This window comes from Thunnus albacares, chromosome 11, assembly GCF_914725855.1.
Source record: "Thunnus albacares chromosome 11, fThuAlb1.1, whole genome shotgun sequence".
Lineage (NCBI taxonomy): Eukaryota > Metazoa > Chordata > Actinopteri > Scombriformes > Scombridae > Thunnus > Thunnus albacares.
In genome coordinates, this window is record NC_058116.1 from 30,389,831 (window position 1) to 30,412,916 (window position 23,086).

Genomic DNA, 23,086 nt, shown 5'->3' on the forward strand with positions numbered 1-23,086 from the left:
CAACCAAAATGTTACAATTAACTTTCATGAACTGAAAACACACTGTGAAATAACAGCAGTTACTCTGTGAATCTAGGGTTACACCATGGTTGCATTACATATGCCACATTGTCGCCATCATCTATTTTACTCACTTACTTACTTACTAAATGGGACCATAATTTACAAAATGAACATCATGCTGTATTAAAGAAGACTTGAAACCAGCATTTGAGACCATAAACTCATTATGAAATTGTTTACTGAAGTAATAAATCAAGTGAGAAGTAAAGTCATTTTCTCAAAGACTTCTATACAAACAGACTTCATTTTGCAACTACTGGAGTCGCCCCCTGCTGGTCATTAGAAAGAATGCAGTTTTAAGACACCTCCGCATTGGCTTCACTTTTGTAGTAGTGCTACAGTCATATTGCATGTGCAACAGACCATACTGAGGTGTCACAGTCAAAACTTTGAGTTTGCAATGATTTGTGTCAAACTGGTTTTCTCCCACAAAGCATTTAACCCTTTACAACCCTTTAAGACCACATTTCCCATAAACCTTGTTGTTTCCTGTCAAAAAAGAAGATATTGCTTCCCCTCCCTCAAGCGTTCCTTGCATGGGAGATGGTTCTGGTCACGAGTAGAAGTTCATAGTTATTTTTCAATGAAATTACATTCGATGAAGATTATAATACAGCCTTATGTGTGCGCTGTAAAGTCCAATTTAGAGACAATAACCAGTCGGTCTTGATAATTACACACACAGTTTTGGCACTGACGGTTATTGTATAGGCGTTATTGTTTACAGAGTGAAAAATGACCAAATGTGGCAGAGGTGCCATGATTTGACCCTTGTGCCATTTATCATCCTGACATACAGTAGTTCACCCTATAATAGAGAGTGGGTTTCTGCAGGTCTGCATGTTTCTTTCAGAGTGTTTTATCTCGGGTTGCATATGTTTAGATGATATGAAACTCTACTCAGAGCGGTGTGGAATACTGAGAAATCAAAACCGTAAACCCACAATGCCGCTCCTATTGATCTCTTTGAAAGACTTATGAAAGCCCAATCAGAATATTGAGCAAAACAAACGTGTTGTAGGCTTATTTATCACTTTCGAAAGACATCTGGTTCCCTCAGATAGCTGATGTTTTTCAGTGTGTGTGGTTTTGCCCACGTTTTCCTCTCGCCGCCTGTGTTCGAGGAAACACTCTGATGAAAAGAACAAAAAAGAACATGTCTTAACATCTGTAATTTCAATCTTCCCACCTCACATTTCTACCAGTTACAGTATACAAACTTGATAAATAATGAAGTCAAATAATAAAAGTTTAAAAATTCAGACAGCTTTAATTCAGACAGACAGAGGAGGCTAAACCATTAGTGGAAAAACATAAACACAGCCTGTATGTACTTCCTGTCGCCCCTTGAGGTTCAAAACCACAAGACAACTTAGCAAAGCAGTTTTGAGAGTGACATCCAGGAAACATGTAGCATTTTATTATTTCTAACAAGCATGTGTATTGCTAAAGTAAGTAAAATCAGAGCAGCCTTTTATGCATCAGTGACTCAGCTTGTATCTTTATGTTACGCATTTCTTGTTTTAACACCTGATGTGTGACAGGTCTTTCTGGGGAAAAATACAGAAAAACACAGAACATTGACGCAGGAAGTGACTGGTATCATGTTTAGTACAGCAACAGTTTCTTTGGAATAACACGTAAGTGAAGGAGAAACGGGTAGTTACATTGAGCTGTGACAGCTGAACAAAGAACGAAAAGAGCGCCACCTACAGAAACAAATACAGAAGGTTTTATGGACTTTTAAATGAACATTTCATACATAAGGACAATTCAAGGTGCTACATTTTTTTAATGAAAATAAAAAAAGTTAGGAGCAGACACATTAACACATAAGTTATAGACTAAAAACGCAGTTAATGTGCAGTAATAAGTTGTAAGTTTTCCCTAATGCAGCAAAGGAAATAAAACTGCACTAATGATTATTTACATTATCAATGAATCTGATGATTATTTTCTTGATTCATTGTTTTGTCCATAAAATGTCAAAAAACAGTTGAAGAAATGCCTCCTATAATTTCATAAAGCCAAAGGTGACATCTTCAGATGTTTAGTTTTATCATTAACAGTCAAAAATCCAAAGATATTCAGTCTACTGTCATGTATGTCACATAAAAGTTTAAATCCAGCAAATGTTTGACATTTTTCCTTTGAAAACGACTACACAAGACAGACAATTGTCAAACTAGTTAATTTTCTGTCAATCAACTAATCAATGCAGCTCTACAATCAATCAATAAAGCCTGTTTGTATACATGCAGCAGAGTTTCATGCAACCACCTTCCCAAAAAGGAAAAACAAAAGAACATTCCCACATTAAATGAAAAAAAATGATGAAAGTTCAACTGAAATTAAATTACAGCAACATATCTGCTGTAAATGGTCACACTGAGCCTGATAGCATCCTGCTACACAACAAGATCCACAGACTAGCTTTTCCATTAGATCCACTGGCTTTCCTGCTAAAGTCTCTGTATCTAACTTACAAACATTAACACACGTCTTGTCCTACACCTTAGCTTGTTGAACGAGCCACCAAATAAACATTCGCCGCAGAAAAGCTCAACGTCAGTTAGCGGGCTAGGTAGCTAATTAGCTGCTCAGCTGAAGCACATTAAACAGCATGTAAACATACCTGCAAATGTCACTTTGGACCCATTATGTGCTGGTTTGGTTTTTGCTCTTCATAAGCCCTGTTAGCGACACGTGACTTGTAGCTACAGCAGTTTGTTTACTTTGTCTCCATTCTGTACGGTGCCTCTATGAAGTGTAATTATACCGTTTATTACCTGGTTTGTCTGTTGTGTTTCAGTTCAAACTGAAACTGCCTTACAAAGAGGAGAACATGATCACGTACCTGCAGCCGGGTGTGGAGTACTGTGTGACGGTCTCCGTGTCATCTCCCTTCAACTCCAATTCTGTTCCCAATAAACCTTTCTGTGCCTTCACCAGCCCTCCTCCCAGAAACTTACGTACGTCACCATTGTTTCACTCTGATACTCAGCATCCACAAATAAAATACACAGACTTCAATCTTCTTTCTTCCTCTGTACAATCAACTTTAATCTGTTTGTTTTCTGTCCAGCATCTGTTCACCAGCTTTCCCCTGAAGCCCTTTTAGTGCAGTACATGTACTTTATTACAAAAATGTGAAGGCAGTTTTACATGTTGGTCTCATGTCTGAATAAGTATTGCTGCCATTATGTCAAAAAAATGAGTTCATTTTGTTGTGATGAGAATGTGCTCTCATTTTAACAAGATATTTTTCATTTTGTAATGACATTTTTCTCTTCATTACTAAATACCAAATTATCCCATTTTAACAAGAAACTAAAACAAAGTTACCATGTTATAATAAGAAATGTGTCTTGTTTTAATGAGATATGTTGATTTTGTATGATGAGGAGAACATTTTGTTATAAACAAGATAAAGTGATATGTTGTTACAAGTAAAGTTTCTTCTTAAAACAGAATACTTGCTCACAAATATTTGTCATAAAAAAATATCCTGTTATAATGTGAATGTGAAACGGAGCACATAGGGGTTCTCTCAGATAGCAAATACTACTAATATGGTGGCAGCAATATGCTGCCGTAGAGTAAGCATTTGTGTCACTTTAATGTAAAAGTCACAAAGGCAGAATAACAAGGTTAGACGTAGAAATATTTCTGTATCTCTCCCAACATGCCAACAAGACGCGCATGTGACAAAGTTTCACGCTCAGTGATTGAATGTTTCTTGCAGAAATGCACCTTGGGAGTTGTAGATAAAGGATAAGACAGCAATTTTCCATATTTTTCTTATTGTCATCAAATCTCATGTTTTGATCCAAACCAACAATGAAACTAATCCACTAGAAAGTATTGTGTGTGTATCCAAACCCTGATATATCTTATTCCTCTGTGCTCTAGACGTCAGTTGTTGTCCAAAAACTATTAAAAATACGTTAATGAGCCACACCGTTTGGTCATGTTAGTTTGTTTAGAAACGGCTCCAAAGACTAAAAACAACGATCACGTTTTCAGTCTCAAGAGAGTAGTTCTGTGTAAGGAAGATACCACTGACCATGTGCAGAAATACTAGCTTGTTGTGCTACATATCACAAAATCTTGACTTTTTACTAAAGTTATTTACAATGTAGCGACAATGTAGTACAAAGTCAAGAGGTTATGATATGTAGCACAACAAGCCAGTGAAAATCTGTAACTAGAACCGCGTTCCTGCACATGCTCCGTGGCGTCTGCCTTACACTGAACTACTCTCTAAAGACTGAAAATATGATTGCTGTTCTTAGTCTTTGGAGCCATTTCTAAACAAACTAACATGTCCAAATGCTTCATAATAAAGGAAGATGTCACCCAGTGCAGCGGCTCATTGACATGTTTTTAATAGTTTTTGGATTGATGATTGATATATCAGGTTTTGGATAGACACACAATACTTGTTAGAGGATCAATTCATTGTTGATTTGGCTCTGCACATGAGATTTGTTGACAATAAGAAAAATATAGGAGGTTATCCTTTAACTTCTACCCCAAAGTTTTTATGTACACAGTCTTGTACCTTCGACCAACATATTTTCTAACATAGTTGTTCATCCTTTGTCCTAATGATCCAACCAGGAGAGTTACATGTTGATCTAATTACAATTACCAGTTACAATCATAACCTTCATGAAGGTAGGATGTACTGAAATTGGCAACTGAATGTGTTTGAATAGGCCACTGTTCCCCTCCAGTGTTTGTAGCTCCTGGCTAAAAGGCTGAAAGAGGAACTTCATTTGAATTTTAACAGTTCCTCTTAGAGATATAAATGTGTGAGAACTTCAGGTTTAACAGAAAAGGAAGCTTGACCACAATACCCGCCAGATGTCAGGTTATTTTCTTGAATCCTCAACTAAAAGGACCAGTGTGTAAGATTTAAGGGGATCCATTGGCAGAAATGAAATATAATATTCATAAATATGTTTTAATTAGTGTATAATCCCCTGAAAATAAGAATCATTATGTTTCTGTTACCTTAGAATGAGCCCTTTACATGGATCCACTCCCACAGAGCCTGCCATGTTGCGCTGCCATGTTTCTACAGTAGCCCAGAACAGACAAACCAAACACTGGCTCTAGAGAGGGCCTTTCACATACCGTAGATTCTCCTACATGCTTCGAAGGGTAGGGGTATTCAGTTGGTTGCAATCTGCAATCTCACTGCTAGATGCCACTAAATCCTACAGACTGGTCCTTTAATGTGCTGATTTCCGATATAATGAGTATATTCCAAACTGCAAACTGATACCTGTTGCTGTCCTGTTTCACAGTGTATCTGGTCTACGGCCTGCTGGGTGCATTCTGTGTGTTGGTGTTCCTTCTTATGGGATTAGTTGTTCACGGTGGTCGGCTCAGCTACCAGTTACTTGGACAACGCATACCCAGAAGTCTGGTAACGGATCAAGCGCTGTGTGCTGCAACTTGAAGAATCAATTGCTCATCATCACCTTAGATTTTCCAGTCAAAACACCTTGTGCACATAGAGTAAATATGTCTGAATAGGTCTGATAGCATTTTATGGAATTCAAATCCAGTTTCGAATCCAAATCCTTATCGAATCTCAGTAGGTCTACATTTCAACATTTGCAAGTAACTAAATTCTAAAATAGCTACAACTCAAATATGTAATCTAATCAGCTTTTGAAGGCTGTGAAGCAGAAACATGACAGTTTATAGTGACAGCTTAATGTTCAAAAGAACCAAAGATATTGTATTTACTGTCATGTATGACAAAGAAAAACCTCAAATCATCACATTTGAGAAAAAAATCACTGAAACTATTATTTGATTATAAAAATATTTGCCAAATATTTTCTTGGTGATCAGCTAATTGATTAATTGACTAGTCTCTAGACCCTAGTAAGACCTTAAAGTGGAGTTTTGTCAACCTCATGACTGTCCCTGTCGCTGACTCTGACCCTCTCATCTCCAGTTGTACATCGCTCTTCAGGATCGTGGAGGTGCACCTCCTGAGCTCTCAGACCAGACCTCAGCCCCCCAGATACATAATAGAGGATCTGCTGACCGCCTCCACAGTCCACAGTCCTGTCCACCCACTGAGGAGCAGCTCTGAGCAGGGAGAGGAAGACAGGAGGAGTCACCAGAAGTGTTTAGGAGGAGCTGAATTGGCTGACTGGTTTTGAGAAGAGGAGGAAGTTGAGGATAAAGTTCATAGTTTCATACCTGAGTGAGATGCTTTTGTGAATTGTTATCATCATGTCTCTGCACAAATATTTCTAGTTTCTTTTGACTTTAAATTTGTTTGAGGTAGAGGAAGTTACTGTCTGTTTAAAAACATACATAACTCTGAGAATAACTGGATCAAATGAATAGGAACAGAAATTGAAAATAAACTTTACAAATACTGGAACTGATGCACAAAACTTGACCTGAGCAACCAAGTCAAATAATCATAAAAATTCACTGTAGTTCATGCATTAGTTTATCTTAATATGTTTATTAGTATTATACTTATCATTCCTTCTTGAAGTGCTGCTATCCATCCTGTTGTCTTTTGCCAAATGAGCCAAATGGTGCTTTGTCTCTTTGTTGCTGCTCTAACTGGTGTGCTGTCGTGTTACAAGGAGAAAAATGAATGTTCTCTTTTTAAATCAAAACATGTTGGACAACTTTTTGCCCGCACACTGTGCTTTATCCACAAAGCGCTTTTGGCTATCTTGCTTTGTTATGCCTTCATTGAAGTGGTGTACCACCTTGATGAAGATGAGATATCATTCTGGAGAAGTGTTGTGCAACCTGTTTTACCTTTGACAGACACACTGCTTTGCACCAGGCTTTGTGCCTTTTATCAAATTATACATGAGAAAGCTTTTCGTCAATCATTCATGTAATGTTCATCATTATTTTCCCAATAAAGAAAACTGAATTCAATAAATAAATCAATAAATTCTTGGTGGTTATAGTTCATTCTTTCTGATTAAAGTTTACATTGGATCACACTTTTTAATTCATTTTGGGCATCTCTTTCATTTGATCATTTTAGAGGTCAATAATGCCTTGTTATTGTTAATTCAAGCATGATTAATGTAATGTTTTAATGTAGTGTTTCTCTGGGCTCACTTCCATAAAGCGCAGGGACTCACAAAAGACAGATTAGAAAATGAACTGTCAAAATCGAAGCAGCAGAGGCCGAGATATTCTGACTTTTAATCCTGAATATGGGTCCAGTTCCAAAAAACCCAGGCTGACAAAACTGTGATGGCATCACAATGACATCATCGTGTTATGTTCACAGGATTTTCATAAATCCAGTTTCAAACTAATGATTTACAACAGTGACATGCTGCTTACACAATGATGCTTCAGTATTAATAATCTAATGATGTCATATATAATAATATATCAGTCAGAGGGACCAAACCACTACTTTACTGCAATAGTAGAACTAACTTCAACAGACACCATCCCAACTAGGCAGCTTAAGGAAGTCTTACCCTTAGTTAGCAGTTCTTTATTAAATATGATCAGTATGTCTTTAGTAACAGACTTTGTACCACAGTCCTTTAGAGTAGCTGTAATTAAAACTCTTCTTAAGAAGCCTACTCTTGATTCAGGCGTTTTAGCCAATTATAGACCTATATCTAACCTTCCATTTCTCTCTAAGATCCTTGAGAAAGCAGTCTCTAATCAGTTATGTGACTTTCTACATAACAATAGTTTATTTGAGGATTTTCAGTCAGGATTTAGAGCACATCATAGCACAGAGACAGCACTGGTGAAAGTTACAAATTATTTCCTAACTGCATCGGACAAAGGACTTCTCTCTGTACTTGTCTTGTTAGATCTTACTACTGCATTTGAAACCATTGACCATCACATCCTATTACAGAGACTGGAACATTTAATTGGCATTAAAGGAACTACATTAAGCTGGTTTAAGTCCTATTTATGGGATAGATTTCAGTTTGTACATGTTAATGATGAATCCTCCATGCACGCAAAAGTTAGACACAGAGTTCCACAAGGTTCTGTGCTTGGACCAATACTATTCACCTTGTATATGCTTCCTTTAGGTAATATCATTCGGAAGCACTCCATACATTGTCATTGTTATGCAGATGATACCCAATTATATTTATCAGTGAAGCCAGATGAACCCAATCCATTAACTAAACTCCAAGCATGCCTTAAGGAAATACAGACCTGGAGGACCTGCAATTTTCTGCTTCTAAACTCAGATAAAACTGAAGTTATTGTGCTTGGCCTTAACACCTTAGAAACACATTATCTAATGATATAGCTACTCTGGATGGCATTACTCTGGCCTCCAGCACCACCGTAAGGAATCTGGGAGTTATCTTTGATCAGGATAAATCCTTTAACCCCCACATCAAAGAAATTTCAAGGACTGCCTTTTTTCACCTACGTAATATTGCAAAAATCAGGCACATCCTTTCTCAAAAAGATGTAGAAAAACTAGTCCATGCATCTGTTACTTCTAGGCTGGATTATTGCAACTTGTTATTATCAGGCTGCCCTAAGCATGTCTCTAAAGACTCTCCAGCTGGTCCAGAATGCAGCTGCACACGTACTGACTAAAATAGAAAAAGAGATCATATTTCTCCCATTTTAGCTTCGCTGCATTGGCTTCCTGTAAAATCTAGAATAGAATTTAAGATCCTTCTGTTCACTTACAAAGCCCTTAATGGTCAGGCACCATCATATCTTAAAGAGCTCATAGTACCCTATTACCCCACTAGGGCACAGCGCTCCCAGAATGCAGGTGGTTCCTACAGTCTCCAAAAGTAGAATGGGAGGCAGAGCCTTCAGCTATCAGGCTCCTCTCCTGTGGAACCATCTCCTCAGTCCAGTGGGCAGACACCCTCTCTACGTTTCAGAGTAGGCTTAAAACTGTTAAAAGAATTTCTTCGTAATGACTAATAATGTAATAATGTAATGACTATAGATAACATCATGTGTGTTTTCAGTTCTCCTGTCCAGGACCCAACTTGTCCAACTGACCCCCAGATGACAGGGGGTCAGTTCTCTGACGAATTTGAAATTTCTACATCTTCCTCTTTACAAATATAATGCTGAACTTCCTTAAAACTCAGCTGAAGTCTGCTGATGTTGCAGAGTTGCAGTACAAAAGAGGAACAATTCATCATGATCTATGTAAAATAGTAACACACATACACAGTGCAATCATAATTTGTATAACAAAAACTTTCCTTTTTGATAAAGCTTATAGTTCAGGCCAGCCAGGCTCGCCTTGGATAAGCACTTAGTTATGCTGCTATAGGCCTAGACTGCTGGGGGACTTCCCATGATGCACTGAGCTCCTCCTGCTCCTCTCCATCTGTATGCATTCATGCACCATTAATGCATGTTACTAACTTCTTCCCTGGAGTTTTTGTCCTTTCTCATCTCACAGAATGAGGGACTTCAATCCCCTGCATTGGCCTCCTGTAATATCCAGAATGCAAGTTATGGACGTTGTGGTCCTGTGGGTGTCCTGCCTCGACTCCCATGCCTGCTATTATTATTACTAGTCATATTTCTGCTATTATTATCTGTGTTATTGATATCATTGTTATTATTGTGTTATTCTGTGTCTCTCCCCTCTCCCCCTCCCTTCCTCTTTTTCTCTGAACTCAACACATCAAGCCATCTACATCCGGGCTCTGCTTGAGGTTTCTACCCATTAAAGGGGAGTTTTTCTTGCCGCTGTCACCTAGTGTTGCTCATGGGGGGAATGTTGGGTCTCTGTAAATTAAAGAGTACGGTTTTGACCTGCTCTATGTGAAAAGTGCCATGAGATGACTTCTGTTATGATTTGGCGCTATTTAAATAAAACTGACTTGAATTAAGTTGAATACTTTAACCACATCAAGCTGATAATACTCATGTACTTTTACTACAGTAGGATTTTTCATGGAGGACTTTTACTTGTACTGGAGTACTTTTACATTCCTTTATTGGTACTTTTACTTAAGTAAAGGATCTAAGTACTTCTTCCACCGCTGATGAAAGAAAATACCATTTTAAAAAAAGTAAATTAAAATCTAAAAACATAGCGAGCATTTGATGGATGCCACCACTGTATTATCATATCAAGACAGTCAAACAAGAACGAAACAACTCAAAAAAGAGAAGAAAAAAAAAACTCGTATGGTCTTTGTTTATCTGCCGAGAAGAAGCACAGTGCACACTGTAAAAAAGTTTTTAAAAAAGCGTTGATATGAATTAGAAACACGTAGTTCCTCCGCCTCATTTAAATGACTGAAGTGTTTTTTGTTTTTTTTTACAGCGGTCAGACTGCCTGGTTCCTGGAAACCCCTCAGACGTTTCTGTGCAGAGGTGAGTTTCGCTTCTGCGGACTTCCCCACCTCCTGTTAGCGAAGTCTACCAGGAAATACACACTTCATGTTCGAAACACACTCACACATATTCACTGACAGACAGAAGAGCCTTCGGGTAACATGTCAGCTACTATCTGTGCCTTCGTCCTGACTTTTTCAACACTATGCGGATCCAGAGGTAATTTCTTTTTAAATTTGTTTGCAGTTAAAAAAAAACCCGAGCTGAGGGCGGGCAGCCTGTGTGCGCAGATAATTACTCATACTGGCGATTATGAGGAACTGTAATCGTATGTTTTACAAAGAGGGCCCCAACCAAGTCCTTAAAACATACAGCTGTTGATTAAAAGTTACTCAGGAGTAGTTTTTGAAGGATATTTTGTCAGTAGAATTACACATTTCGATTGGTTTCACATTGACTGAACTGGAAACAAAGTGTTTTAGAGGCTTGAGTGGAAATATATTTAGAAAATGATGATCAGCCGGTAAAAGATACAACATCCAATTAATCTGTTACAAGTTTTTTTATATATATATGTGTGTATATATAATATTAATCACAAAAATCACCAGGCAGATACAAGTGATATGGGAGAGGCAGGTGGAAAGGGTGAACTTTGACACCATGATAATGATTATCATAAAGACCGATAGCACCTGTAGTTGGTGTTATTATTGGCTTATCCAAAAAAGGCTTTTTTGTTTCATCAAAATGTATAAAGTAAGTTTATGCATTTACTGTCTTCTCTAGGGCAGCAACTAACAATTATTTTCAATGCTGAGTAATCCTGTGGACTATAAAATGTCAGTGATGTCATCAAACTGCCTACTTAGTTCAACCAACAGTCAATGATCCAAACATATTGAATTAGATATAAGACCAAGAATAGCAGCAAATCCTCACAAATGTTTGTAATTTTCTGCTTTAAAAACAACATTAATGATTAATCGATTGTCGAAATAGCTGCCGATTATTTTTCTGTCATTTGATTAATCGACTAATCATTGCAGCTCTAGTCTTCTCCATACTTGAGTGCACCTGTGATCATACTTACTGTATGCCACATGATTTTTGGATTTGGACTGTGCTGTAGTTTCAGACAAAGGAAAGATAGCAGCTACATCACTAAAGAGAAAGATATTTTTCCAGCTAAGAGCTGTTGGTTAAAAGTCACTCAGGAGTAGTTTCCTGAAGGTACAGTTGCTCATATCACAACATTTGCTTGTCAGATTCTGTGACTGTGATGATGGTAACTGTGTGTCACATTATGTTTTGCATTTGGACTGTGCAGTGGTTTCAGGATTCCTCAGTCCACCCAAAAATGTCAGATTGACCTCCCATAACATGAATATGGTGCTGAAGTGGGAGCCACCTGAAGGGGCAGCCAGCGATGTAGTCTACACCGTTGAGTCCATGTGAGTCAACACTAATCTGAGCACCAATAATCAAACACATGCTCCTTTGTCTGTCTGTGTTATTGCTGCACAGGTGCCAGGCGTCAACCCAACAGCTGATTACCAGTCCTGCAACTATGGATTCTATCTCTCTATTATCTAAAAGAATCATCAAAACAAAATTGTAGTTTTCATTTTCACATTTCTTGTTTTGTCCAAACCCACTGTCCCAAACCCAAATCTAGCTAGAGAAATATTCAGGGTTGTAATAAAAGTCAAAAAATAATTTTCTTTTACTGAACTCAGCAGGTAACAGTGATACAAGTTCACACACACAGTGAACAAGTGTTAGTCTGATATTACTCAGTGATTCCACTCTTCTGACCAAAGTACAACAGCTATTGGTTGTTTAAATGCTATTTTGCACATGAATACACTTTATCTGCTCCATCTTTCATGCTAATCCATTTCTCTTAAAGTGTTGTGTTCAGACCACATACTGTACAAGCAACACAACATTTGCATCTTCCATGCCGATCTGTCACTACATGTTTCCACGTATCAGTAAATTACTGCAGCATTCATTATAACGATTGTAAAAAGTGGTTATGCTGGTTGAGGGTTTGAGTGTACAGTCAGATTTTATCAGGAGTATTATTTCATTAACTGACAAATGCCCTGTAACACCCAACAGCTACTGTCTGACAAGCTGTGACTGTGACTTTATCAAAAAAGTTTATCAGTGCTCAACATGACACTGTTGACTGACAGCTAAGCTCAGTGTTCCTCATATGCTTATCCACTGTTATGTTGACTGTCACAATTTTTCAAGTCTGTCTTAAAACAACAGTTAGGAGCCCAAATGAACAGTTACACATGTTTTTCTTGCTGTAATCATTCCTCCTGTTCATACTGACCATTAGAAGATCCCTTCATAATGACCTTACAATGGAAGTGATGGAGGACAAAATCCACAGTCCTCCTTCTGTGCAAAAATGTATTTAAAAGTTTATATGAAGCTAATATGAAGCTTCAGCGTCCAAATGAGTCAAATCAAGTAGATATCTTTCAACGTTACAGTCTTTTTAGTGCCTTGTTTTGTTACTATACTTCCACCTGCAGCTAAACAGGGAAACACTGTCTGAGGAAACACAAAGATGGAATTTGATGCTTAAAAGACGAGCGAGCAAAACCTCTTTCACTGCTCATACGGACACCTGACTGTTGTTTTAAGACACACTTGAAAAAGTTGTGAACTGATCCTGTAAAATGTAATTTTTCACAACGTCTCAGAAACGTAAGGATGATTTATTTTGAGTCGTGTTTTCAGCATTTTCAAACTTCACAATGATTATGTTGATATAATGAAGGTTTAGAAGGTTAAAGCTGCTCTTATCAATATTTTTATATAAACAGACAGAAAGTTGTTGCTTGTAGTCAGGGGTGGATGTAGTGATTTGGGGGCTCCAGTCAAACTCTGTCTTGCTTTATTTTCACTCTTTCTCTAACTGAGAATGTTTTTCTGAAGTAAAATTACTAACTATTAATAGTAAAACTTATAATAGCAAATTCTTTACTTACAGTGAAGAGTGAAAGAGATATTATTAGCACAATGTATTTAAGTCATCTGTTCAAGATGACCTTTTAATTCTAACTTTCTTATATAATGCTGGATAGTTTAATGAATAATAATGCATCATATTTTAATTGTTATATTTTGTATAGTAGTAAAATGTCAATCTGCAACACAACCATTAACATTTATCTGTTAAGTAAATTTAGTAGTACAATGTTTTCCTCTGAAGTAGAAGTATACTGTAAGTAAGTAGTATACACTGCATATTTTTAAGTGCTTTGGGGGCCTTTTGTGAGTTATTTAGGGGTTAAACATCATAATAAATCTATAGCTGTTTTGGAGCCATCTTAGTTGGTAAAGTCCACCCCTGCTTGTAGAGGTGAACCTACAGAGAATAATCACCTGACTGTGCTGCTCCCCTCTACTGTACAAAGCTTTTTTACTGTATTTTGGATCTATCTCATTAACCTAATTCTCAGTAAAAACACGTGACCAGCACCAAATGTCAGACAAAGGAAAATAGCCATCTAGTGAAATATCTAGAAGCTAGAGATTTTTCTCTGGAGCTGGTGGAGAGCAAAACAGAGCTAAAAGTAGTGAGTATTGGACTCACATTCACCAGGTGGACAGAAACGAATGCTAATGTTGTTCTGTAACTTGCTGGATATTCATACAAGCAATATTTTGCGTGTTAGCTTTATTAAGTTAATAAGGTGATAATATCTCAAACGTGTTATTTTCAGCTTGTTGTGGAGTCTTTCACTTTTACTGTTAACTTAATGGTTCCAACAGGGAAATTTGTCTTGCTGCCAGGTGAAAAACAGAACGCTACATAGACTGATTTGTCCTTATACTCCTTTAACATTAAATTAAAAAAAAAAAAAGAAAAACGGATAACAATCGAAGCAGTAGAACCAGAGATATCGTCTTTTTTATTCCACGCATTCCGCTTCCATGTCAAAACCTGGTGCCTACATTACCCACAATGCAACTTGACTCGATTCACTCAGCTGTACAGATTGCAGTGTGTTATGCTCGAAGCAGCTAATACAGTCTGGAGCATGGATGTATAATAAGAGCTGGATAGGGCTCCACCGCGCAGCCTTGCAGCCAGTTTTTCCCAGTGGCCACTCGCGGTATTGCAGCGAAAAATCCCCCTGTGGCCCAAAAAGGTTTTGATTTTCCACCATAGACCACCGTTGTAAAAGAGACACCTGTAAAACTGTTGACAGGACTCCTCCAACTGCAAACAACATTATGACTCTTTCTATTATGAACTTTTGATCCATGGACGTTTTATGTTTGTAAAACTTTCCTCGAGCCGAGAAAAGCGATTTTAAAAATCTGTGACGTCATCACAATGTAAAGTCTACGGGCTGAGTGGGAGCTGGCGGGTGGGGCCAGCGGTTGAAACACTACTGCGCATATTCAGTGGGCCGCACAACGCGGAAGCAAACCCGGAAGCTAGAAACTTTTTTGGTGTTCGTGCCAGGCGAGCAATTCCTATAGGACTGAACGGGCACCATTTTTAGTCCTTTATCCGGCTCTTATAATACATCCATGGTCTGGAGCTGCTAGCCTCAGCGGAGGTGTGAGGTCTGATAACCCGGTCTGATAGCCATAACAACAATAAGGTGGTTTCAGCCTAATGAATGCAGCCTTAAAAAATACATGAAAATATTTTGGGGGCAGAAGATGTAATGATTCAATCTTTATTTGACAGCAACAGTTTGTTTAAAGTCACCTGCTGCTGTTTTTTTGTCACAACAGTGTTCACACACAGAAACACACAAACACACACACACGCTCTCTTGTGTCATCAAGCCCACAGTCAAACATTGAGGGTTTTTCCGCTGCCTTTCTTTTTGCATGCTGTCATCAAACACACTGAAATCACTACTGGCAAATTTTAATAACAGTACTGTGTTTTCCCCCACAGAAACAAATTCTCAGGTATCAAAGAGGCCTGTTCGAACATCTCCACCACCGAATGTGACATCGGCAGTCACATAAATATCAACGTGTACGGGACATATGAAAGCACAGTGCGGGCACAGTCGGGGGCTGAGAGCTCTCTTTGGGTGAAAAGTAACATGATTGTCCTGGACAAAGATAGTGAGTCGAAACCGGTCTCTGTTTCATGTGAAACATCACACACATGTTTATTTATATTACAAAACTGAAAGAGTGACATTCATCAACAAATACAGATGATGCACTGTCGAAAGGATCTTATAAGAAAGAGTTGTTTGGTAAATTGAACAGAAATTGATTGTGAAGGACTAGATAATTATAGACTAGATACAGTAAGTAATTGGTCAAACAAGAAAGTCAATTAAAGCTGCACTAGTCATTATTTTTATATGAACAATGGGTATCGGAAAAACAGAAATGTAAGAAAATGGTAAAAAAAAAATGTAGATCAGTGTTTCCCAGAGTCTAAGATGACATCATCAAATGTCCTGTTTTCTCCACAATCCAAAGATATTCAGTTTACTGTCATAGAGGACTAAAGACACCAGAAAATATTCACATTTAAGAAGCTGGAATCAGAGAATTTGGACATTTCTTTTCTTAAAAAAATGACTCAAAATGATTAATCTATTATCAAAATAGTTGGCAACTAATTGATTAACTGATTGATCGACTAAAACATCAGATCTGTGTGGAGCGATGAGGAGACTTTAACGTTCCTCAAATTAATACATGAAACAAACAGAAATATCATATTTCCACCATTTTTTTTTTTGTACTATTTTCCACTGTTCAAGGTTTGACTGCGGCTCTTTTAATGCTTCTTCTGAAATGTTTTAATAGCCCCAACTTGAAAAATAGGAAAAGTTTAATAAACCAACTCTTAATATTTGCAAAACAGCAATGGATGGATTCATTCAAGAAGGCTTCAGCTTCCTCTTCCTGTTCTGTGCCGTAAAACAAGCTGTCGCATTTCCCACAAAATCTGATACACTATAAAAAATACACCATAGCATTAGAGAGAGTATTCACATCTGCTCTGTCCACAGCTATAATAACACTCCCAGTAACTAATTTCTAACAAATTCATGGTTTTATCTCTTTCCATCTCCATCCCTCTGCAACTCTTCTTTCTCTGCTCTTCTTCCTCAGCTGTCATCGGTTCACCCAATGTCTCTCTCTTCCCCAATGAGGGTGCCATCGAAGTCAGCATTACTGATCCAGTGTTCGCAACCTCATCACTCAAGGATGTATACCAGTCTGCCGTCTACACAATCACCTACTGGAAGGCTGACGAGAAGAAAGAGGTGGGACCATTGTTCGGACGCCCAGAAGTAAAATACCTGTCCTCATAGTGCTTTGAGATGCTTTGGAACGGCAGAAAGTTTGTTATGTCATGTGAGGACAATAGGAAACACTGAGAGGAAGTTATTAATATTTCATACCAAACAGTTTGTATTCAAATAGCTGCTGATCTGACAGACTTTGCCAATATTAAAAAAACCCAACTCATAGAAAATAGTCACATTTGAGAACCTGGTGTTTTTCTTAAAAAAAATGACTCAAAACGATTAATCAATACAGCTTTATTACTAAGTAGAGTCCTAATTACTGTATTATTATTATTATTATTATTATTATTATTATTATTATCGCACACTAACCATTTAGCATATCCTGTGGAGCAGTGTTAGGCAAATTGCAAAAATATTTGGTCACCTGATGAAAGCTGAAGTTTGACTTTCATAGTTTACATCAAAACTTTTACAGAATTTTCACAAGTCTGCTGTAGATTATAAAATAAATCCCAGTGAATATAAACTTGTTCCATCTAATCCCCCACATGAGGTTGAACACTGCATGCTGCTGAAATTAAGTCTAATAAACTGTCCAGAAATTACATTTTAATGTGTAAATTCTAACACTGTCATACTTTAGCCCATTCAACCAGAACAGATTTGTTCATCACAAACAGTAAATAGGTGGCAGTCGAACAGAAATGTTGTTTTGATGCAACAGCAGAATTTTCAATCAGCCATAAATGAAGCAGGATGCTGTTTATGGTGTGTGGATAACCAGTAAAGTATGTCTCTAGTAGTCTCCAAGTGCAACACAGAACATATATTCATGTATGAGTCATTTTTAGCCAAATGAGTATTAAAATAATCTGTTAGCCCTCATTCACTAATGTGAAACATGACATCCAAACTCAGAGTTTGGACCTTTGTTCAAATCTGGACACATATACACCTTTGCTGATATTTAAGCCTGTGTGCTTTGATCACTGAGATCTATTCTATATCTTCACAAGCCGCTTCAAAAGCCTGTAAGATTCTTATCATCTGTTATATGGTGGATGATAAGATTATCTGCGGCCAGTTATGTTTCTCTGTCTTCTCTCCTCGCAGTCTCTGTGGTTCCTGTAGCGGCAGCAGACCACTAGACCACACACCTGATGATTTCCCTGTTGCTTCCTACAGGTCTGGAACATCAGTGACATACAGCAAAACCGGGTGGTTCTGAATGACCTGGATCCCCAGACCAAGTACTGCGTCCAAGTCCAAATCCAAATCAAGATAGCTCAGAACAGCAATCCTACCAAGCCCAGCGCCCCTATCTGTGAGAACACCACCCATGGTAAGTGTCTTCTGCTAGCAACAAAGTCAGGACTTTTAGTTAGTAATTGGCAGTAAATCCTTGAGTCCACCTGCAACTTTCACCACCGTCTGAAAGAGTTTTAACTGCCAGTCAAGGTAGCGAGCAGGAAACATTCAAGCCTGAAAGTTCAAATGTCCTGAAAGACTGATGTGAACAGATTTCTACCCACGTGAGCATGTGTGGCTGTAAGGATGGTGATGGCAGCCGGTCAGTCACTCAGCTACTTTATATACAGTTAGCTAGTTTAGTCCAGTGGTTCCCAACCTAGGGGTCGGGCCCCTCCAAAGGGTCAGCAGATAAATCTGAGGGGTCGTGAGATGATTAATGGGAGAGGAAAGAAGAAAAAACAAAGTTCTGATACACAAATCTGTTTTCAGTGTTTGGACTTTTTCTCTAATCTTGGATTTTTGCTGAAATATTGGATCATTTGAACATTTATTGAAATGAAAGCATGTGAGAAGTTTAGAGGGAAAAATCACTATTTGGTGGAGCTGTTAACAACTCATAGACATGTGAAATGTGACCCCGACTACACACTGCTTTTTGTAAGACGTCAAAAGCCAAAACGGTTGGAAACCACTGGTTCTAGTTGACACTAGTCACTGATTCAAATCAAAATGTTACACAGAACAACAACAAGTAGCAGTAAGTTAAGGTTAGAAACATTTTAACTAAACCTGCTGTTCTTGATCTGATTGTTCTGCAGACGAGGGACCTCAGTGGGTGGCAGCAGTGGTGACATTTGTCTTCATGGTCATGGCGGTGACTCTGGTGGTGGTCACAGTGGTGTATAGGAAAAAGATATCCCACTTTCTCTGTCCAAAAGACACGCTGCCTCAGCACTTTAAAGAGGTGTGTATGTTTATGTGTATAAAGATTGTTTGTAATGATTTGAATGACTGATTCACTGTCAAATCCACACAAAATGTGATCTCATATATCCAAAAAGCTGATTGTTTCATCTGTATTCATATGTGTTTACAGGCAGTAAGAGTCCTAAAATGTTTTCTCTGCTTTTGGATTCATTAGCCAGGAGATGGCTGAGTTAATTCAACACAAATCTGAATCTATTTTCTTCCTTTTTCACCCTCCAGTACCTGCTGGAACCCCCCAAATCATCCATCTACTTGGCCATGCGCAACTCCCACCCACCTGAGGAGATTTACCACCAGGTCAGCATCGTCACATACGGCAAGACAATGGAGGAAGGGCGCCCTCTGGAGGTGGCAGGGAACTTTTACAGCAGAGAGCCTGTTGCCACAGTGAGGGAGAGATAAAAGTAAAGAGAGGAAAGACTGAAAAGCACAAAAGCAATGAAGAAGAGCTGATCTACAGGCTGCTGTCAGACAGGACTGTTAGAAACATAAGCAGCAACTTTCAAGACACTGAGAAACAGTGAAATGATGGAGCTTTGCTTGACTTCAGAGTTTTAAAGCAGTAAATTCTGCAGTAAATCCCTGTATTACTCCTTGAATAGGTGTTACTGTGACGTTATTGTATGGCAGAGCCACAGAGAGGTTTAGGTACAGGATTGATACCTCATCCAAGTGGTGTCAATTCTGTGCTGTACGTCTCTGTTGTTGCTTGCAGTATTACAACATACTGCACTTAACTGAAGAAGCACGGCACGCCCAACCGGAGCTGCCCACACTAAAGTGTTTAAGCTGCCTAGACACATCCCCCATTAACCCTGTTTGATTCTGTATTATTGAAATTGACATATCTGACAATTTTGTATCGACAAATCCGATGGCTGACTTGTGTTGTGCTGCCACCATTACTGCGGTGACAGAGTGGAACTGAACGCATTTACACTGACAACCTCCAACCTCCGACAGATGAAGGTAGTCTGTGTGAATGTGGAAGTTTTTCATTGTAAAAACACTTGTCTGTAATTGGTTCTGATGCAGGCTTTTGGACAAAAATAACATGATCGTACTGCTTCTGTCTGACCTCCACAGTCTGGATGAAGTGTTGTGTGGAGGAAACTATTGAACCCAGCAGGAGGAGGCGTTATGTTTTCAAGTTGTCCATCCGTCTGTCCATCCCATTCTCATCAACGCGATATGTCAGGGTCACCTTGAGGGAATTTCTTCAAATTTGGCACAAACATCCACTTAGACTCAAGGTTGAACTGATTAAATTTTGGTGGTCAAAGGTCGCTCTGACCTCATAAAATTCACATGCTAATTATGACAAACTTTCACACAAATGTCTACTAGGATAAAATGATGATGTGATGAGATTTTATATCTAAAAGGTCAAAGGCCAACTTCACTTTGACATCATAATGTTTTGCAAAAACACTTTTCTGGCCGTTATTCAACACCATAACTCAGGAACAGAAGGGGAGATTGTGACCATATTTCAGATTTGGTCAGATACTGAATTGGTGACACTAATCTTGGTGCCCAACTTGAAACTGTGATGATTTTATAGCCACTTTTATGGGATCTCCCAGACAAATTTCATGGCAAAAGCACCCAGTCAGTGAGATCCTTCTACATACATTACAGTGTTATATACTTGTTTACCAGTGAGGTGCCATCAAAGTGCCTATTTTCGCCTTCAACACAGATTCGTCTATAAACTGCCATTCAGTGGGCGCATTTTATGAAATATACACTCTGCCTCAGAATTCAGTGGTGAAGCTGTGGAGCTGGAAGTGTGTTTGTCATGGGCTCCGGCGGGAAGGGGGGGGGGGGGTGAGGTGGTCATGTGATTACATTGGAGACAAGGCAGCTGCAAAGCAAACACAATGTCCAGCTCAAAGGTTTACACATTTGATTTACTCAGTTGAACTTAAATAAACACATTATTTTTAACGTGCGCCAACAACAGTTGCTTTTGCTTCATTCTTCAGTCACAATGCAGTGTATAAATAACGTCTTAAACTTGTGTATAATATGTAAAGAAAAGAAATAACCTGTGATGTATAAACATGAGATAAATATGTCATGATGAGTGAGCATGTTTATATTTTCCGTGTTTTCCTTAAACTTAATCGAAGATGATGAATAAGATGATTGCACATTAAACTCCAATGAACAACTTTTCTTACACTTGTCTTTTTTTCTTGGCAAGTTTACCACAAGCATCAGATAAAGCCTGATATATACTGTACATACATACATTTATACTATATATACATATATACGACTACTCATATAGACAAGACACCACATGGTGGCAATGTACAATCAGTAAGTATCTTAAACTATTCCTCAGCCACACATTAGATTTTTGTGAAACTACATCAACATTCATTTCCACAGACATTTTTAACAAGAGGCAGGAGAACTTTACCTCACAGAGAATGTCCCCAAAATGTTCACATCTAAATAATCCAAATTTAAGAAGACAACCTAGGAATACATGAGCCTTGTATTCATTTTGCTTTGCAGAAACTATATCTTTAACCCTAACAAAGCTCCTCACCTATAAGCACATTCCTTTTAAAGGTGAAATAATATAACTAGTTTTTCAAGGAAAACAAGTTTGACTGTTCACTAATTAAATACCACTAGTGTTGGCGGAAGCACAAAAAGTGATGTAGTCATATGAGTTTTTCCTCTAACGGAATAAGTGATGTAATAAGGTCAGTGATTACACTGAAGCTACTGTAGTAACAAACATTTTACTTCCTTTCTGGCGTAATAATGTGTACAGTCATACTATTGTCCTTGTCTTATTTATTTAAACATTATTTAATCAGGTAGTCTTATTGATAATGAGATCTGTTTTACAGAGACAGACCAGAGAACAAGAAACATTCATAACATAACATTCATAAGGCTAGAAAACCACAATCGACAAAGTATTAATGAATCAGTTACAAGAGTCATAAAGAAAATACATATATATAAATAATAATAAAGTGTTAAAGGACAGGTTCCCTTCATATCCTTCATAAATATAACTAGACTTACAGTGTAAGTGATGGGGGCCAAAATCCACAGGCAGAAAAAACTCATAATCTCTGATTTACAGCTCTATCTAGATGAATTACTGTTCTGTAAATATTTTTTAAAAGGCACAATCTGTTATCCAAATGTAAATAAAGGATATCCCAACAATCCCTGCTATCAAAGGATTAACAGATCTTTGAATAGAGGCACTAACACTACACAACGAATCATTAACATGATGTTTTCTTAAGCTGTTGAAAGGTTGTTGAGCTCAGTAACTGTTGTAAACACATAACTGACAGTTTCTGTTATCATGAAATCCAAAATACTGATTCATCTATAAGTCGAACTGTACTTGTCAAACTTGTCTTAATTTGGCTTTAAGTTAAACAAATGAATTCCCCATAAGTCAGTTTTGTTCTTTTGTTATAATACAAACATTGATCTATATTAAGGGCCATATAGACGGTGTGAGATAGAGACTGATTGGTCAATCTATCATCCATAAGGCCTCACGCTGCGATAGAGTGGCTGAGGTGAAGCAGGGTTTACCCGAGCTTCTACTTCCCACCACAGCCTGGATAAAACTGTTTAGTTTTTAAACTAATTAGTATCTCGAAGCTCTGCCTTTATTTGCTGAAACATCAAACCGGCCTTGTAGAGTGAACAGTGACACCTCTCTCAGCCTTCAACACTCAAACTGAATCAAGCTGCAGATGTAACGCCAGAAGAATCATCAGTGTGCTTTCAAAATAAGCCTGTTATAATTTCCTGCAGAGCAAGATGACGCCTATCACAGAGGACAAATAAAAAAAAACTCACATTTGAGAAGCTGGAACCAGCAAATGTTTGGCTTTTTTACTTAATAGAATGACTAAAATTAGTTGGTGATTAATTTTCTATCCATTGACTAATCTGTTAATCGACTAATCATTGCAGCTCTAGTCCTGATGAAGCAGGTTAGCTGAGTTTTGAGTGTTAAACTCTTATAAATTTATAACTAAGGAAACATTTATATTTTATTTGAGATACATAATTTAATGGCAAAAAGAAATACAAACAGGAGCGTTTCTGGTGTCCGTCACAACAACTGGTGTTCTTGGAGCAGGGAAAGGAAAAAAATATGCCCTCATCCATGGGTGGAGTAT

At 38.0% G+C, this 23,086-nt stretch overlaps 2 protein-coding genes and 1 long non-coding RNA gene across 7 annotated transcripts in view; 2 read left to right on the forward strand and 1 right to left on the reverse strand.

Annotated features, from left to right (window-relative positions):
* Positions 1–7,015, forward strand: part of LOC122991655 (interferon alpha/beta receptor 2-like) — a 14,102-nt gene extending 7,087 nt beyond the window's left edge. For all 4 annotated transcript variants that reach the window (XM_044364844.1, XM_044364842.1, XM_044364843.1 and 1 more), the window contains exons 5-7: positions 2,876–3,035; positions 5,379–5,500; positions 6,041–7,015. In XM_044364844.1, the coding sequence (XP_044220779.1) occupies positions 2,876–3,035; positions 5,379–5,500; positions 6,041–6,181 (423 nt within the window). In that variant the 3' untranslated portion in view covers positions 6,182–7,015. The remainder of the gene's footprint in view (positions 1–2,875; positions 3,036–5,378; positions 5,501–6,040) is intronic.
* Positions 1–11,697, reverse strand: part of LOC122991658 — a 24,332-nt gene extending 12,635 nt beyond the window's left edge. The window contains exon 1 of the long non-coding RNA XR_006405884.1: positions 11,683–11,697. This is a non-coding gene — a long non-coding RNA (uncharacterized LOC122991658). The remainder of the gene's footprint in view (positions 1–11,682) is intronic.
* crfb4 (cytokine receptor family member b4) lies at positions 10,332–21,086 on the forward strand. Of its 2 annotated transcripts, none has more exons than XM_044364846.1 (7): positions 10,332–10,428; positions 11,720–11,843; positions 15,338–15,513; positions 16,525–16,679; positions 17,853–18,009; positions 18,737–18,882; positions 19,125–21,086. In XM_044364846.1, exons 1-7 carry the CDS (start codon positions 10,347–10,349, stop codon positions 19,305–19,307), a joined length of 1,023 nt encoding a protein of 340 aa, XP_044220781.1. In that variant the 5' UTR covers positions 10,332–10,346; the 3' UTR covers positions 19,308–21,086. The 2 variants fall into 2 exon arrangements, with proteins under 2 accessions (XP_044220781.1, XP_044220782.1); XM_044364847.1 differs by having other exon boundaries at positions 10,427–10,608.
* Positions 21,087–23,086: the final 2,000 nt, after the last annotated feature.

Coding starts and splice junctions, on each gene's coding strand:
- crfb4 (XM_044364846.1), top strand. CDS start 10,347: ATGACTGAAGTGTTTTTTGTTTTTTTTTACAGCGGTCAGACTGCCTGG. Junction 16,680..17,852: donor AGGCTGACGAGAAGAAAGAG/GTGGGACCATTG, acceptor TGCTTCCTACAG/GTCTGGAACATCAGTGACAT. Junction 18,883..19,124: donor TGCCTCAGCACTTTAAAGAG/GTGTGTATGTTT, acceptor TTCACCCTCCAG/TACCTGCTGGAACCCCCCAA.